The sequence below is a fragment of the Pongo pygmaeus genome, chromosome 18 (assembly GCF_028885625.2).
Source record: "Pongo pygmaeus isolate AG05252 chromosome 18, NHGRI_mPonPyg2-v2.0_pri, whole genome shotgun sequence".
Taxonomy (NCBI): domain Eukaryota; kingdom Metazoa; phylum Chordata; class Mammalia; order Primates; family Hominidae; genus Pongo; species Pongo pygmaeus.
Window position 1 is genome coordinate 70,513,240 of NC_072391.2, and position 19,261 is coordinate 70,532,500.

The 19,261-nt window shown below is 35.8% G+C and overlaps 1 protein-coding gene across 1 annotated transcript in view; it reads left to right on the forward strand.

Annotated features, from left to right (window-relative positions):
- HYDIN (HYDIN axonemal central pair apparatus protein) overlaps nt 1-19,261 on the forward strand; it is a 488,520-nt gene that overhangs the window by 99,001 nt on the left and 370,258 nt on the right. The window contains exons 6-8 of the mRNA XM_063654515.1: nt 8,903-9,059; nt 10,816-10,941; nt 16,737-16,856. Of these exons, the coding sequence (XP_063510585.1) occupies nt 8,925-9,059; nt 10,816-10,941; nt 16,737-16,856 (381 nt within the window). The 5' untranslated portion in view covers nt 8,903-8,924. The remainder of the gene's footprint in view (nt 1-8,902; nt 9,060-10,815; nt 10,942-16,736; nt 16,857-19,261) is intronic.

The following is a 19,261-nucleotide window of genomic DNA, read 5'->3' on the forward strand; positions in this document are numbered from 1 at the left end:
TGTACTAGGTGACTCATTTTCAAATAATGTTTTACCCCTACTCCAGAATGTTGACTCTGTCTAGCCCACTGGTAGATTATTCATTAGATATTCACATGCATCCATTATAGAGAAGTCACTATGCATTACAGTCTCTACCTCAAGGAGCTTATAAAATGTCTACTAAGATTAGAATAAGCACATATATAACTGGAAGTAGAAAGTTTTAGGTGCTATAAAAGGGAACAAAAAGTAAGCAACTAGAAGGTCAAAGAGGCTGAACAATCGCTCTCAGCTGATAGAATCAGAAATTGCTTTAATAAGGAAATTACATTTGAATCAGAGAGGGATCTGTGCAGATGTGGAAGGACATTGTAGTCAGAAGGAGCAAGCATGAGCACATTTTTAAGGAAAATACCTTAATCCTTAATACAGAGCTGCAAAAGCATGATCTAAGTACTACAGGCTGAAATTGCAATATATGGTTAGTGATCAGGTACAAAAGGAAAGTGGCCAAATGCTTTAAAGTACTTAAGAAATAAGTGAGTTTTGATTTAAAAAAAAAAAGACCTTGGTCATCAGATTTTAACAAGATAACTATATTTTGGTTTGATAAAAGGAGGACATTCTGTTGAATTAGAATCGCTAGTTTAAATTTACAACAAAGCTTGTGAATACAACTTTTCATATTTGGGATAAGTTCTTGCCATGATATCTATGCATCAAAGGATATGCGCAGTTTTAAAAAATTGCCAAAAGGAGGTTACTGATTTACATTCTACCTATAGCATATGAGAGTGTCCACCTTAAACATCCTTGTCAACAAAGTTTTGCCAGTCTTTTTTCTTGAAAAATTAAAAATATTGAAATAGTTATAGATACACAAAAAGTTGCAAGGAAAGTACAGAGAGGTCCCTCATACCCATGACTTCCCATTTCCTCCAATGATTATGTTTTGTATAACTAGTACAGTACCAAAAGCAGAAAATTGTCATTGGTTCAGTGTGTGTGTGTGTAGGTCTATGTCAGTTTATCACAGGTGTAGATTTGTTTAGCCAACACCACAATCAAATACAGAAAATTTCTTTATCAGATTCAGTAATATCATAGAAATGAACTCATAGCTTATAGGAAGTGAAAAATTTCCTACTAGCCAATTTTCTCCTTTTTACCCCAACGCCTTAAGACTTTACCTGTCATTTTATTTCTTCTTTATGTGTCTGTTCCATCACGATAAACATCTCCTTGGAGCTATCCCTTTGTAATCACCTCCTCACCATCCCTAATCCCCAGCAACCACTAATTTGCTCTTCATCTCTATAATTGTGTCATTTTGAGAATGTTATATAAATGAAATCACAGTATGTGACCTTTTGAGATTGGCTTTTTCTCTTTTTTTGCTCGAGATGCATCCAAGTTGTTGTATCAATGGTTCATTTCTTTTTATTGTCAAGTAATATTCCATGGTGTGGATGGACCACATTTTTCTCTCATCATTCACCTATTGAGTAACATTTTGGTTGTTTATAGTTGCTGGCTATTGCAGATAAAGCTGCTATGAATAATCATGTACAGGTTTTCGTGCAGACGTAAGTTTTCTCTGGGATAAATGCCCAGGAATGTGATAGCATGTGGTAAGTATATGCTTAGTTTTCTAAGAAATTGCTCAGCCGTTTTTCAGGGTGGCTGTACCATGTTACATTCCCATCAGCAACAAGAGAAACAGTTTCTCTGCATCCTTGTTAACATTTGACAATGTCACTATTTTTTTATTTTAGCTGTTCTGATGCTGTGTTAGGTTGTTCTTGCATTGCTATAAAGAAATACCTGAGACTGGGTAATTTATAAAGAAGAGATGTTTAATTGGCTCATAGTTCTGCAGGCTGTCCAGGAAGAATGGCAGCAGCATCTTCTCGGTTTTCGAGGAGGCCTCAAGGAAGCTTACAGTCATGGCGGAAGGCGAAGGGAGAGCAGGCGTTTCACATGGTGGGAGCAATAGAGGGAGAGTGTTGGGGATCGAGATACCACTCACTTAACCTCCAAGCCGTGAGGGATTTGCCCCCATGACCCAAACACCTCCCATCTGGCCCCACCTCTAACATTGGGATTATATTCCAACATGAGATTTTGCAGGGACACATATTCAAACTATATCAGAGACATATATGTTATTAACGCATGGTATTAATTTGTGTTTACCTGATGGTTAGTGATGTTAAACTTCTTTTTATATGCTTTTGGTCATCTGTATGTCCTCTTTAGTGAAATGTCTCTTCGTATCTTATTTCTAATTGGATTGTGTGTTAAGCAGAATAATGTCCCCCACCCCTGAACAGGTCCATGGCCTAATCCCCGGGAACCTGTGAATATACTAATTACATGGAAAAGGAGAATTAAGGGATTTTTTTTCTTTGACTTTAGTTTTCAGAAATTTGACTATGATGTGTTTTGACATGGTTTTCCTTAGACTTATCCTGTTTAGGATTCATTTAGCTTTTTGACTCTGTCATTTTTTGCCATACTTGGAACATTTTCAACCATTATTCCTTAAAATACTTCTTCAGCCTACCCCTCTTTCTCCTCTCCTTCTAGGACTTTGATGACATGCATGTTAGATCTTTTGTTATAGTCCCACAGGTTCTAAAATGTTTATTTGCTCTCTTTATAGTTTCTGTTTCTTTGTTGACACTTTGTTTCCTTGATGAGACTTTCCATTTTATCATTTGCTTCAAGTATGTTCATAATTATATGTTGCAGCATTTTTATAATGGCCTCTTTAAAATCCTAGTCAGAAATTCTAACATTTGTGTCATCTCAGTGTTGGCATCTGTTGATTGCCTTTTCTCATTAAAGTTGTTATTTTCCTGGTTCTTGAAATGATGAGTGATCTTCTGTCAAAACCTGGGCACTTAGGATATTATGAGACTCTGGATCTTACCCGAATCATCTGTTGTAGTAGCCTTCCTCTGATACTGCTCCACCTAGGGGTTAGGGGTGGCACTGCCTCATTTCATCCTGACTCTCCACTAGGCGTCCTCTGACACCACTCTAGCATGGCAAGGAAGGGTTGGCTTTGGAAGACCCTATTAACACTGACTGAAGTAGACATCCAGCCTCCCCACATGGTTTCCACTGACATGAAGGTGTGTTTATGAGTTGTTTTCATTACTGCCTAACAGGGATGGAAATCTGTACTCCTCACTTGGCCTTCTTTGACACCATGTTGACAGAGGTGTTAAGGCACCTTGTTACAACCTGGTGAGGGTGAAAGTCTAGGTTCACCATTCTGTGTTTGTTGGTGGGGTTGCAGTTTTTCCTCTGGTATGTGGCTACAGTAGAATAGTTTTGTCTAAAAGTTTTCTGTCTTGCTGGGCAGTTCTTTTTCTCTTCTCTTTTTTTTTTTTTTCTAGAGAGAGCACGATTTTTTGGGAACTTATTTTTGTCATGTTTGTTGGCCTTTCCAAACTGTTGGCTTGTCCAATACAAAGTCTGGAGTAAATGAAGCAAAATAAAGCTGAGGGAACTCATCAGTCTGTTATTGCTTGGATCTGAGGTCCCTAGCTAGTCTGCGTTCTTTTCAGAACCTTTTAGTCTTCCTTTGTTTACTATATGTATAAAATGCCTATAATTTTTAGCTATTTTTAATGGAAGGAATAAGTAAAAATATGTCTGCTCTATTTTATCAGTAGTGGAAGTCCTTTGCCAGTTTTAAAAATGGGTCTAGTATATTAATATTTTTCATAGTGAAAATTTTAAAACATGCAAAAATTAGAGATAATAGTAAAATCCGGCTTCAACAATTCCCAACATTCCTCTGTTCTTATTTAATCTGTCCTATACGTGCATACAAACACACACATTTTTTTAATTGTTATCACAGATATTTAATGAGTAAAAAATATAAATGATCTAAATGTTGAATATTAGGAAAACGTGTCATCAATTATAGTTGACTGATATGATAGAATATTATGTAGGTATTAAAACTGATGTTTTCATGTAGCTTTTTTTTTTCTTTCTTTTTTTTTTTTTTTTTTTTTTTTTTGAGACGGAGTCTTGCTCTGTTTCCCAGGCTGGAGTGCAGTGGCGCGATCTCGGCTCCCTGCAAGCTCCACCTCCCAGATTAACACCATTCTCCTGCCTCAGCCTCCCGAGTAGCTGGGACTACAGGCGCCCGCCATTGTGCCCAGCTAATTCTTTTGTATTTTTAGTAGAGACGGGGTTTCACTGTGTTAGTCAGGATGGTCTCGATCTGATCTCCTGACCTCGTGATCTGCCTGCTTCGGCCTCCCAAAGTGCTGGGATTACAGGCGTGAGCCACCGCGCCCAGCCTCTTTTTTTATTTTTCTATTTTTTTTTTAAGTTCTGGGGTACATGTCCAGGATACACAGGTTTGTTACCTAGGTAAACGCAAACACACACATTTTTTCCTGTAGTATTTTAAAGTATATCTCAGACAAGATTTATTTTTACCTGTAAATAATTGACGAAATATCAGATAATAACCTTTACAAAAAATCAGACCCATAATACTATTATCCTTCTCAACAAAACAATGATTTTTAAAACTATTTTATGTTTATTGACATACTTAGCAAATAATAACAACAACAACAATAGCAACACTAATTTTTTGGAATGGGTATAGTTTGATAGGAGTATTAGTTAATGAATTAAAAATAAAAATGTTTAATCTGATGAACAGTAATTATTTTATGTCATCCATTATTCAGTTTTTAAAATCATAATCCAAACAAGGTCTACTCTTGTATTTGGTTGGTGTAAGACTCTTTTAATTTATAACTTCTCTCTCTCCTTCCCTTCTTTTCTTCTTCTCACCCGTCTCTCCTTCTCCTCTCTCTTTCATGCTATGTTTATTGTGAATAAACTGAGTCATTTTCCTATAACATTTTTCACATCCTGGATTTAGATTAATTGTATTCTTACAGAACATCCATGTTCCTCCTTTCCCTCTATCTCCTGCAACTGGGCTGGTAGGTCAGAGGCTTAGATTTAGGTTTAGATTTGTGTCAATAGTACTACATAAGTGGTGCTGTGTACTGCGTCACATCAGGAGGCACATAATGCCTGTGTTTTCCTCTTTTAGTGTTAAGATTAATTTAGAGGACTCAGGTGTTGTCAGCCTGATTGAGCCATTATCAGGTTCTTCAGCAACATTTTACCACATTATTTTAGCACTGATGATCCTTCATTTCATTAGGGGCTGCAAAATGGGAATTATTTTTCTGTCATTTTTCTGCATTTATTAGTTGGAATTCTTTTATAAAGAGTAATTTTCTTTCATCAACTATTTGGTTAACCTACAATGCAATTTATACAAAAATAGTGCAGAGTAAATGGTTCTTTCCTTTTATTATTTCCAAAATAATTAGTTTGGTGCTTTAGCAACTTCCAAAGGTGACCAATTATTTTTTAAAGCATCATTTAAATTTAGATTTTAAAAAAATGAATCCATTGCCGACTTTTTTTTTTTTTTAATGCTCAGATTGTCTCATCTTTGGTTAATGGGAACGCTTTCAAGTTGCTCTGGATCCCTGACAACCCTGGTAGCTCTTGATAACATTCTTGTTTTATGGTATGAGACAATGTGCCAAGTTCACTGTATACATTTTGTACCCTTGTCCTCAAATTACCCATTTCTCCAAGGAGTTGTGATTCCTTTTAGTGGTAAATGGTGTTTGGATACCACAATCCAGGTCTCTGCGCTGTCATTGCCACCGGACTTTCGTTGCTTATGGGCTTTTTCAGTGGGCAGGTTATTTAAAAAGAGAAAATCATCACAAGCTTGTATTTATTTTCAATTTAAATGTTAAGATTATAGGGTTTCTTAATATAAAAACTTTTCTTGGTTTATACTTTTAAAGATACTGAAATGCTTGGTTCCTAACTATATTGATGTAGCTACTTATTTGTTTTAAAAATATTAGTACTAATATCATGACCAACAGCAAGACTACTGGATAAATGATAAGATTTCTCTGCTCTTCTCTGTGTTTTGACAGCATATCTCATTGAGAATACAGTCAAAATATTGTTTTTGTTTGTTTGTTTGTTTGTTTTGAGGCAGTCTTGCTGTGTTGCCCAGGCTAGAGTGCAGTGGCACGATCATGGCTCACTGCAGCCTCCACTCCTCATGTTCAAGTGATTCTCCTGCCTCAGCCTCCTGAGTAGTTGAGACTACAGGCATGTGCCACTATGCCCAGCTAATTTTTTGTGTTTTTAGTAGAGACAGGGTTTACTGTGTTAGCCAGGGTGGTCTCGATCTCCTGACCGCGTGATCCACCTGCCTCGGCCTCCCAAAGTGCTGAGATTACGGGTGTGAGCCACTGCACCCGGCCAAAAATATTGTGTTTTAAGGTTGGTTGGAATAATTGTTTTCTCTCTGTGGTTATGACACCAGCTGGATATACAGCAAGGTTCATTTGTTTCAGTTTCTTTTTTAAGAATTGATTTTCCCGTTTCTTTTTTCATTTTTGATACGTAAAACACTTACATGGTTCAAAATCAACACTATATAGTGAGGTACATTCAGAGAAATCTCTCTTTCATTCCTATCTCCTCTACCCTGTTCCTTTACTCCTTCTGTAGGTAACCACTCTTATTGGTTTATGTATCGTTTCATATTTTAGCTAGTGTATCATTTGGATAGATTCCTAGAATAGGGATTGCTGAGTCAGATGTATGTGCATATGTAACTTTGTTGATATTTTATAACACCATATTTTTAGCTTTTTGTAACTGTAATCGTATAATCAAAAAGGATAATGTAGTTTCTTCCTTTCATGGATTTTTACTTTATGTTGTCCTTTAATAGAAGACTTTAAAATTTCCAGGAGAATGGACCTCCCTGTTTCTTTGTTTTGTTTTTAAGTTTCTAGTTTTGTTGTATTATGATCAGACTGTTGTTTCTAATATTTCTAGATTATAGAACCACTGGTATTTTCTTTGGTATTATACTTTTAATATATAACCAAATTTTTGTCACCATTCTATTTGCTATTGAGGAGGCATATTTTCTATTATTAGGATGTAGTGTTTGATACATATTCCTAAACCTATTTAATGTGTTATGTCATTCAAATCTTTTATGGTCTTACTTATTTTTTTGTCCACCTAACAGGTCTTACTAAGAGTAGTTTATTAAAATCTCCTGTTATTTGTGTATTTGTTTTTCCTTGCATCTCCCATAATTTCTGCTTTATATGGATGGTTTTTGTGCTATTTTGGCGCATAGATAATAATAACTGTTGCATCATCATTTTGAATTATGGTGTTTCGCACTCTAAAATATTCTTCTTTGTGTTGTTAATGATTTTTTAAAAATCTATCTTAAAATCAAGACCATAATCTTTGTTTTTTATTGCTTCTGTTGTTGTCACTACCCAGCTGTGACAGAATGGGCTCCGCAACCAAAATTTGGTTTGGATGTCAAGATTGGTGATGCCACTCATGCACCTAAAAGATATGAAAAGGTCATGGTTCACATAATGAGGCTTTCTGTGAGAGCAGGGCAGGCTCCCAAACAGGTTCAAAAATAGCTTGAATCCAGTAGTGCCAGCTGCTTGGGAGGCCTAGGTTGGAGGATTGCTTGAGCCTAGGTGTTCAAGACCAGCCTGGTCAACATAGCAAAAACCTAGGGTGGGGGGAAAAAGATAGAAATCCTCTTCTTGGGAAGAAGTATTTAAAAAAATAAATAACTTGAGAATAGGGAAAGATACTGGTTTGGCTTTTATTGTGGTTAAGGGTGGGGCTATAATAATAATAGTGCTTATGCAGTCTAGGCCTTGTGTTGTTTGAACTTTCCACTGGAACCAAAGGAAGGAACACCTGAGCTTTCTTATCAGATTGTCCAAAGGTAGGGCAATATTAGTTTCATTCCATTACTTTATTCTCTTCTTAATGAGCTCCAATTATAGCATGTTGGATCTTCCTTGACTGTTTTCTGTTTCATTGATTGCCATCTTAGAGGCTTTCTGCCATAATGACCCCTTTTTCCTTTTTTAAAATTTCATATTCATTTCCTTGGGTGTTTTACTGCTTTATTTCAGTGTGCCTTATATTTTCCTTGAAATCTACTTTCCTTTATACAGCTCTTCTTCCTATGTCTTGGTCTGGTACTTCCTTACTGTCTTGTGAGGTTTTTTGTTTGTTTGTTTGTTTGTTTTTTAATGGTTTTAGGGGTTTTAATTTGATATTTTATCAAGAATTTTTAGTTAGTTCTCTTTTTTAGCACAATGATTGGATAACCTAGCCTGCTATCAATAAAAATAGAAATCCCTACCTAGTCATAGATGGTTTTCTGAAGTTGCAAGTGTTCTACCAGAAGTCTGAGCAAGAATATGCAAAAGGGAGATGCCATATTTCTTTGATTCAGAGATATTGGGTGGCTATTCACTGGCCTATTTATGACTATAAGCTTTAAAACTTTTCCCAGAAATTTCCTTTCCCTGTCTTATCTCATGCTATTTTGAATCTCTGTCCAGCTGTGAAGCCAGCTGTAACCTTGTGTTTATTCTGTTTGAAGGGTTGATTCTCATAAGAGAGAGCTTTCAAATATGTAGATAAATTATCAAACTATTTAGTATGTTTATTGGGCAGTGTTTGTTTTTCTCATTGGGAAGATAAAAGGGGCAAAATGTAGAAGTAACTTGTATTTCCATGTCTTCCTGAGCTTAGTCTAGAATCCCTTATTTTGTCTAAAATGGATTCTAGATCTTGGGAGAAGGATAAATCTAGTCACATGGAATAGAATCCTTTGTTAAGATATTTGTTCCAAGCATTTGGATTTTGGAAGATCAGTATTTTCTAAATCTTCCTGTATTTGCAAAAGCTTAAAAAAAATTGTGACCTGTATTCAGGAATTAACTGTATTTGTTCTAAGACATTTTTTTTTCACTCTTAGGTGAGAAAAAAAATTACTAAAAATGACAAGTAGAAGACTTGAAGAGTCCATGGGGGCTGTTCAGATGGGATTGGTCAATACGTTCAAAGGATTTCAAAGCAAGGTTTTGCCACCCCTGAGTCCAAAGGTGGTTACAGAAGAAGAAGTAAACCGAATGGTAATGTATCAGGGAATTAATATGTAAAATACTTAATGCAATCTCCTTAGGAGAATGACAATTGCTACTTGGCATTCTCAGAATGCCAAACAGAATTACTGACTGATTAATATCAATTTAGTTATAATGGTAGCTTTCTGCAGAGTGTAGGTACCTTTTAAAGCCTGAGAAGTTTTGAAATTGCATACATACTTCAAAGTAGAGGCTTGATTTGCTTAAACTAATCGGTTGAAGTGAGACTTTACAAATGAACTATTAAGATTTTCTAAATACTAGGTAGCACCATGACTGTCATTTGTTTAGTTCAAAAACAGTCAAATATCAGAATTTCATAGGATGCCACCTAATTATTTACTACCTACTGATTGGCAAGAGTAATTTTTGTTTGTATATTTATAGAACACAGAGCATTAAAATAATGACTAAGTGGTATTTAAGAAAAATACGTATTTTTCCTGTTTTTTAAAATAAAACATATTTATAGCTTTAATTATTTATAATGATTGGTGATAATTTATGAACCACATGCTATAGAAAATATTAGTAAAAATGTATAGTGCCAGGGATAGTATTCACTACATTTTAAAAACTAATCTTAAGTTGCCTTCCAATTAGAGAAATAAAATCAATCATTATTCTCTTTTGTGATGGTCATTGGTACGTATTTAAAGAAACTCCGGGCATTTTGCTTTTAAGACCTAATTATTTTAATTTAAATCACACCTCTTAACACTTTATTATCCTTATCTGGGTTCCAATCAAAAAGATCTTAACCAAGTTGAAAGCTGTATTAGAAATATACCTTCATTTAAATGGATTCAATCACAGAAATAAAATTTGTAGAAAAATAAGCATTCTTAAAGTACGTTGTGTTTAACCCAAGGCAACATAAATCAGCTAAGTTATATACCCTCAAATGTTTTTTAAAAATCTTGGCATATACTTAAGCATTAGTAGCTGCCAATGATCATAATCTCCCTGCACATATAGTAGGAACATTCTAGAACTACAATAACTATCATTGGTTCTGGGTAACTAATCCCTTGTTGGGTTAGTTTTATTTAAATGCTAGGTTACTTTTTTTTCTCATAACATTGGAAAGGGTAAAAGCATTTTGTGTTCTTACTGGGGTGTGTGAATGTGACTGGCTGTGGGATCTGCTGATTAGCTCAGAGCTCTTTCAAAGCGAGGTCTAAATGCGCCCTTGTGATGTCTCTAAAGTTCAAACGCATTCCTAAGTGATGTAGTCACACTTCCTAGATCTTTGCAATTTTATAAGATTTCTCTCTAACATCATATCATAGTTAAACACCCAAAAGCTTTGTTTGCATATTGTAATGTTAGTTGAGAAATAGAGGTATTTCAAACTCCCGGCTTTTGAAGCCCTTGAGTGACTTTACAAACTGAGAGTTTTATGCACAGATGCCTCTTCTGAGCATAAATGTTAAGCTCTTTGGACATGTTCCTATGCAATTTCTTGACATTTTTCTCTCAGGTTCTTTTGTAGGATTCCTTCAAAATCATAAGGAAACAGCAACCATATGTCATTTTCAATTACCATGCAAAGACCTCAGAAGTGCGTGGGTACTTCTCTTATATAATTTACTTATTTTAAATATTTTATAAGGGAACTTAGTGGCATTCCAGAATTATCCTGAAAGCTGCAAACACAAATTATTCATTACTGGTACTTATGAAAACACTTTTTCAGTACAACCACTTATGAATCTTTGGTTCTTATTGTTTTACATTCTAGCTTACACCCTCAGAGTTCCTGAAGGAAATGTCCCTGACCACCGAGCAGAGACTGGCAAAAACACGTTTAATGTGCCGACCACAGATCATCGAACTCTTAGATATGGGGGAAACAACACATCAGAAGGTAGCTGCTCTCTGTCGTACTTGCATATAACGTGGGCCCTGGCACAACGCAAAAATTCCAGAACAATAACTAAGTAAAATTTGTTTCTTGGCTGCCTAATCCTTTATTGGGTTTGTTTTCAATCCTCCTTTTCTGCCTCTGAATATCTTCATATCTGTGATTTGGTATGGTGAAGACTGCCAGTGCAAACCTCTTTTAAAATAACTTTTGACTAGTTATACTCCTTTCTTAGCTGCTTCTGAATACTATTTGACACTATAGTTTACACAGGTTAGGAGTAATTCTAAGAATTGTATTAGTCAAGCCCAATTAAGTTATTGTCTTAGTGTAACAAGTAATCTCTCCTTATCTGAGCTGCCCACTAGAAAAGAAAGAGTTGGAATTGTTAATTAAAGTAGGCATTTGTTGTCTATTCTGGATCATTTCCAGTAACAGACATATCCTTTTAGTCTCTAAAGAATAGCGATTTTATCATGTTTCTATATTCGAATGTAAACCATACATTCCAGGCTTTATGAGCATATGATTATAAAAGGTCTGGTTTCCTATTTTTTAATTAATTTCTTAAATTATATCCTTTACTTTTAATGCACAAATTATGGTATGAACCTCCAATAGTTGGGCTGCTGGGGAGATTAACCTCTTCTCAAAGAGTTCCCCAGAATTTTCCTCTGAAAATTCCTGAGAGTTTTTCAATGTTATGTTCCTCATGAAGAATGAGTCTTTGAGGCTTGTCTGCTTTTACTGCTACACCATTGCTTCCTTTGTCTAGGATATGCATAAGCTTCACTGTTCTGAGCATTGCTAGCTTTTTATTGTTTTGTCTGTTCCCCACAACCACCCTCCAAATTTGAGCGGAGGGAACATGGTCTTTTCCAAGACATTTCTTCTAATTAAGTGCCATTTCCTCTTTTCTGAAAGCATAACACATATCAGGCTATGAGGAGTTTTTCATGTGTACTACTAGTGTGTGTATTTTAATGTGTTTTGACTCTGCTATAAAGGATGAGGAAATCAGATACTTTACACTTTCTCTCCTCTCCTCTTTAATTCAGTTGGTTATTTTTTAATTTATATTCTGAAATTTAATCATTTATCTCTTAGATGGGTGGCAGTCATCTACTAATTTCTTCAATAAGAGCTTATGGACACTGTATTTCTTTGTTTTATGTGTTTGATAATATTTGTGTCTTGCCTTTATACTGAACTGCAGATTTGTTACTTATGAAATTCTTGGGCCACAAATTTTCATAACAGCTTTGCAGGCATTTTCCCCATGACCTTCTGACTTTAAATGATGGTATGTAGAAGTCGGAAGCCAGCTTGATTTCTCCCCCTGTAAGTTAATCTTTTAGCCCATGTGCCCAAAGATTGTTATTATTTTAAGTTCAGTATTAGGATACCACTACATTTTTCCTGAGGTACCGTGGGCCTTTATTTTATTTTTAGAAAATTTTTCTTGAATTATCAAGTATTTTTTTCATATCATTTTTCAATGATGAATATGTTGGACCTTCTTTGTCTGCCCTTCTACAGCTTGCATTTCCTCTCTCATTCATTTTTAACTTTCTGTTCATTTCCATTGCATTGTCATTACATTCATTAGGCTATCCTCTGTGTCCCTTACTTTGAGTTATGTATATATTTCTTTTATGCTTCATTTTTTACCAGACCAGACCTGGTTCAACAGACCTCCTTAATCATCCCACTTCTCACCACTTCCTCCACCACCATTCCAGTTTAAGCCACCATTATCTAGAATACTGACATAGCCTTCCTATTTCCATCTCATTCTCCCTCCGCCCCCATTATCACAAAGCAGTAAAAGTAATTTTTAAAATGTAAATCAGAACATATTGCTTCCATGTTGTCTCATAGCATTTGATATAGTGAGCATCTCTTTTTTGTACCCTTTTATTCACTTGTATCTGACATGGCATACTCATTTGATTTTCTTTCTACTTTTCACTGGTTGATTTTTGTTGTTTTATTTGTTGGATTATTCACTCATTTCTGATCACTAAATATTAGAGCTCCCAGTACTTGGTACTTGAACTTCTTTCTCTTCTGAACTCACACCTTAGGTGACGTCTTCTAGGAAAAAAGGCTTTAAATTCTACTTTTTGATGATTACTTTTATTTTTATATCTCCTGCCACCGTCTGTCCCCTGAACTCTGGATCATATAGTCAGCTTAATGTATGGTTGGCAGCTCAAACTTAATATATTTAAGATCTAATTGTAGCTTTACATTCTATCTCTAAAAGCCTGATCTTTCCTCTTTGTCTCTTTCCTCCTGCTTTTCATACCCCCACTTATATGTTTTCCCAGACCAAACACTTAGGAGTTGTATTCCTGATGCCTCTCTTTTTTTTTTACATCTTATGATCCAATGATAAGTGCTGTGAATTCTGCCTTCACAAATGTATCTTTAATCATACCGCTTCTCACCATGTTCTCCACCACCATTCCAGTTTAAGCCACCATTATCTAGAATATCAAAATTGCCTCCCTGTTTCCATCTCGTTCTCCCCCTGCCCCCATTATCACAAAGCAGTAAGAGTGATTTTTTAAAATGTAAATCAGAACATCTCACTTCCATGTTTAAAACCATCCAGTGACTTCCCATTACTCACATAGTAAAATCTAAACTCAGTGCCAAAACCTCCAAGGTCCTGTACCATCTAGTCCTGCCTTCCTCATGGACCTCTTTGCCTTCTACTCTTCTCCCTCTCATTCTCTTCTCACTGCATTTTCCCTATGCTGCTCTTCAGACACTCAAAGACAATTTCCACCTGAAGGACTTTGCACTTGCTTTCCCTTCTAACTGGAGTGCTATTCTAAAATCTTAGCATGACTTGCTTCAGACCTCTACTTAGAAGTCATCTCAGAGAGGCCTTCTCTTGACTGCCTATCTAAAAGAGCAGCCACCTGCCAGTCCGCCATCTCCTTCTCCTGCTTTAGCTTTTTTTCACAGCCTTTTCACTACCTGACTTTGTGTTCTGTATTTCCATATTTTTTGTATGATCGCTTGAGCTTCAAGAATGTCAACTTCATGAGGTTAGGGCCTTTTTTGGCTTTGTTCACTATGTTCAGCATACAAAAAAGAACGTGGCACATGTTGGAAACTCAATATTTATTGAATGAAGACATGAATTTTTAATCTCTCCTAACTGCTCACTTCTTTACATTCTTAAATATTTGCTTTGTGCTCTTTGACTTTTTTTTCTATTATGCTCTTTGAGCTTATGGTGAAGTGATGTAGTTAAGACTGATTGCTTCATGGCAGAAATTTAGTTAGCCAGAAATTAAAGAGTATATATTGTATTATTCCACTTACGTAATCAAGAAAACTAACCTATGATGTGAGAAGTAGATTAGCTGTGTTACCTTTGCCATAAATCAAGTGACCATATATTTAATAATTGGTTTGGGGGCTTTCTAATCTGGTACATTTATTTTTATGATAAATCTTGTGCTAATATCTCATTATCATTACTGTGGTAAGTAACGGTATATGATATGTAATAATATAATTATCATGTTGTGCTACCTGATAGAGTAAATCCTCCTATCTTGTTCTTCAAATGTATCTTGTCTATTCTTAGTCCTTTGCATTTCCATGTAAATTCAATCAGCTTTTTTGTTTCAAAAAAAACCCTGCTGGGATTTTTTTTTAATGTATTACATTGAATTTTTAGATAAATTTGGGGAGTGTTTGACATCCTGAAAATATTGAGTCTTTTAATTCGTGAAAATAGTATATTCCTGCATTCAATTAGGTCTTCCTTAATTTCTCTCAATAGTGTTTTTAGTTTCTGGATAAAGGTCTTATACATCTTTCATTAGATTTATTTCTATGTGTTTTACATTTTAGGATACTATTTTAAGTAATATTGTTTATAAATTTCATTTCCTAAATGTTCATTGCTAGTACCTAAAAATAGAATTGGTTTTTGTATGTTGACCTTGTACTCAGTGACTTTGATAAATCACTTATTAATTCTAATAAGAGAATTATTAGAATGATTTATTTGTAGGTTATTTTGAACTTTCAAAATAAGCAATTACTTTGCCTGGGGAAAATGACAGTTTTGTTTCTTCTTGTTTGATTTCTAGTACTAAAACAACCTTGAATTTCTGAGATGAACCCAACTCGGTCATGATGTGTTATCGTTTTTATGTAGTGCTGGTTTCAGTTTCAGTTTGCAAATTTTTTTTTTCCTCTTTCTCTTTCTTTCTTTCATCTGTCTGTCTATCTATCTATGGTTTATGAATGAGACTGGCCTATAGATTTCTTTTCCCTTAGTGTCTTTCTCAGATATATAAAGGAGGTTATGCTAACATTATAGACTGAGTTGGGAGACATTTCATTTTTTTGTTTTTCTTTTCTTTGGGACAGTTTCTATAATACTTGAGTTCTTTCTTTTATGTTTGGTAGAATTTTCTTGTAAAGCTATCTGGGTTTGGAGTTTTCTCTGTAAAAGGTTTTTATTTACAGATATAATTTCTGTAATAGTTTTAGAACTGTTCAGATGTTCTGTTCTTCTTGTGCCAGTTTTGATACGTTTTATTGTATTTTTCTAGGAATTTGTATTTTTATCTATATTTTCACATTTATTGATATAATATTTATTATCTTTTTACTGAATTTGGGTTCTATTGTAATATTCCCATTTCCATTCTTTGTATTTGTTCTTTGTGCCTTCTGTCTTATTTTCTTGATCAGACTCACTAGGTATTTTGTCAATTTTATTAATCTTTTTAAAGACCTGAATTTCGCTTTGTTGTTTTTATGGTATAGTTACTTTTATTTCATTAATTTCCTCTCTTGTTTTTGTCATGTCAATTTTTTTCTTTCTTTGGATTTATTTTGCTATTTATTCTAACTTATTAAGATGGATACTTACAGCTGCAGTTTTCAAACTGTGTGCCAAGGTGCCCCAGGGTGCAACCGTGAACTGAATTTTCAAGGGAAACCTGGCAATACCCAAAATCGACTGGATGCTAAACAGGCTACTAGCTTGGGATAATTCGTAGTTTCAGCATTAGATGATGCTATATTCACTTTGATGATGTCATACTTTACAAACCTGGCTTCTCAGTGGTTGGTCAAGTAAAAAGCAAGTACTTTGTGAAAATCAAAATAGAACAAGAAATGAGGGGTCCAAGTCCAATTTGGTTCTGTTGTGCAGTGCCCAACCAGGGCACACATCCCATTAGTAAGCTAGTTATTTGTATTATTGTTTTGTATGATGAGAATTCATTTAGAGTAACCACGTATTTACCCCTTTATTATTCTCCTTTCCTTCCTGCATCTCTGAACTTCTAAGAGAAATTCTCTTCTCCATAAAGAATACCCTTTGGTATTTCCTTTAGAAGTTGGTGACAACATTTTTCAATTTTTATTTCTCTGAAAATGTGTTTATTCAAACTTCGTTTTTGAAGGGACTTTCCCCAGGTGAAAAATACTATGCCCGCAGAGTTGTTTTTTTTTTTCAGGATTTAAAAAATTTTATTCCTCTGCCTTCTGACTTGCATTATGTTGAAAAGTAGGCATGTGTTTTTGCTCCTTGAAAGTTAAATATTCTATTTTTTTCCCTCCAGTTTCTTTTACACATTATTTTGTCATGTGTTTTCAGTGCTTTTACAATGATGTACCTGGGTATGGATTTCTTTTTGAATATTTCCCATGTTTAGTTTTAATATCCACAGGTCTATGTAGTATTTTCTTATCTTTCCCACTTATTTTTGTCAATGTGTGACTATAACAATAATTTACTCTTTCAACTGAAGTTTTCAGGAATTGACCTGGATCAGGCATTATTCCAGCCCTTTCCATCAGAAATAATATTTCAGAACTACACTCCCTGTGAAGTCTATGAAGTTCCATTGATTTTGAGGAACAATGACAAAGTGAGTATGTTCAACTCTTCCAGGATATATAAGAATGGGTTAAAGTAAAATGGGATCTTGAGGGATCTTTGATAAGTTCTTTAATTTGATAGACTTAGGAAAATAGTATGAAAACATGTTCTTTGATTGTAAACCTAATGACGACAAGGCTGTGTCTGTTTGTTGCTATATGTTGAGTCCTAACCAGTGCCTAACAAGTAGTGAACTCCCAAAACATGCACTAACTTTCGTTGATTAAAGGATTGACCAGATGAGTGTCACGGGGTTCTTATGTATGACAAATTGGGCTAGGTTTTTATTTAAGACAGGGAAATTCCTATTAATGTTTATGTAGTCTTCCTTAGAGACATCATTTCCCCAATTCAAGATATAAACTCTACTCATGAGAATTGCAGTTGTTGAGCATATATATATATATATATATACATACATATATATATGTATGTGTGTGTGTGTATATATATATGTATATATGTGTGTGTGTGTGTGTGTGTATATATATATATATATATTTTTTTTTTGAGACAGAATTTCACTCTTGTTGCCCAGGCTGGAGTGCAATGGCACAATCTCAGCTCACTGCAACCTCCGCCTCCTGGGTTCAAGTGATTCTCCTGCCTCAGCCTCCCAAGTAGTTGGGACTACAGGCATGTGCCACCACGCCCAACTAATTTTGTATTTTTAGTAGAAACAGGGTTTGTCCATGTTGGTCAGGCTGCTCTTGAGCTCCTGAACTCAGGTGATCCACCCACCTCGGTCTCCCAAAGTGCTGGGATTATAGGCATGAGCCACCGTGCCTGGCCGAACATTTATATTTGTATTTTCCAATGCATTTATATTCTGCAAATTGTACCTTTTTAAAAGCCTTCTTTTCACTTCTAAAAAATGTAGGTCCTTTTCCTTCTTTTCTGTCTTCTTCTTTCTATAGAAGATAGCCTTCGGAGTTTGTCTACAGTCAGTTTTGAAGGCTTCTCTCACTGTCTATGTCTTGTCTCTTTGCGATTGTAACGGAAGATTTCTTTTTCAGCCTTATGACTTTTTCTTTAGAGATAAATTAGGGTTTATTTCAAGAAAAGATATTAAATGCCTGAAGAGTTTCTTGACACTTAACAATAATGAAAGAAAGAGTAATGCGGAAGTTCAGCATGAAGCACACTTGAGTGTGAAAAGTAATCAGATGGGGAGGAAGGCATTGGAGAGATGGGAAATCTGGGTATAAAGACAAGGAGGAATACTTTCAGGGGCCTAAGAATGTGGAGACAAAAAATTCTAGCTATAAGACAAAGTAGAAAATAAGTGAAGACTATGCAAGAATCCAAAGCAAATGGGAAGACTTGCAGTTATATTTGGTACAGCAGCTCATTAAGGGAATCAGCGATGCCTTGCAGAGATCAATGGGGTGATTTAGTGACAGCAAAGCCAGACTCTGGAGAAAATGGTCTGTTTCATTCTTTTCTGCAGTAGCGTTACTAAGAGAAGCTCATGGGTCATAAAGAGAAGGAAAAGAACCGGAGGTACACAAGATTGTGTTCCTGGACCTCAAGAAGAGGTGTATTGCACAGACAGTAGGGCTCTATCTTTTCATGCAGTTCAGTTCTCACTTCTGACTCTCTTTTCCCTTTCTATATTACTTTTTGACTCTTGCTGAGGTATTTTTAGCCTACTAAAGTGGTACAGTCCAAAGCATCCTTTGGTCACCCCTCTCTGACCTTAAATAAGAAATGGTCATCAGTGGTTGTTTAATAGCAAGTCGGGGTAAAGGGCACATGTGAGTTTTGTCTGCCAGACACTCAGTTCTCATGGATAACCCAACATCTCTTGATAAGATGCAGCCAGAGTGCTGGCCACATGGAAAGAGGGTCCCATCCTAGGAACGTCCAGCTACCAACAGACAGTTCTCTCCAGGCGAGGCAGGCTTGTCCTCTGGCGACTCCAGGACCCTCATGCCAGGTGGCTGATGTGACCTTGCTCCTCTGCTTCTTTAGTTCACAGTTTCATAAAGAACCATGGGGAGAGATTTGGGGCCCCAAGAAATGCTTTCTGTGCCGTTCACCTTTTATTTGCTTCCTCGCTGTCGTGGGGTACAAAAGATAGAGCCTGTCAGGTTATTACTTTCGTGTCTCTGTCTCTCACACACAGAGGATGAAAATAAGCCAGAACACTTGTGATTTTAATTGGGTTAAAATGATAAGGACCCACACTCCAGAGTCAGACTAATCTGGGTTCAGATTCCAGCAGAAGAATAAGACTTTAAAAGAATGGAGCTTTTGGGAGCTGCTCTGAGACTGCTCGGGGGGATATCCTGCTGCTCTTTGCTCTTGCTTTGTGGTGTTTACTCAGGACCATCCCATGGAGAGGTGGGGTGGAGTTTGGCTGGGACTTGACTCCCAGCACCTTTGCTTGGT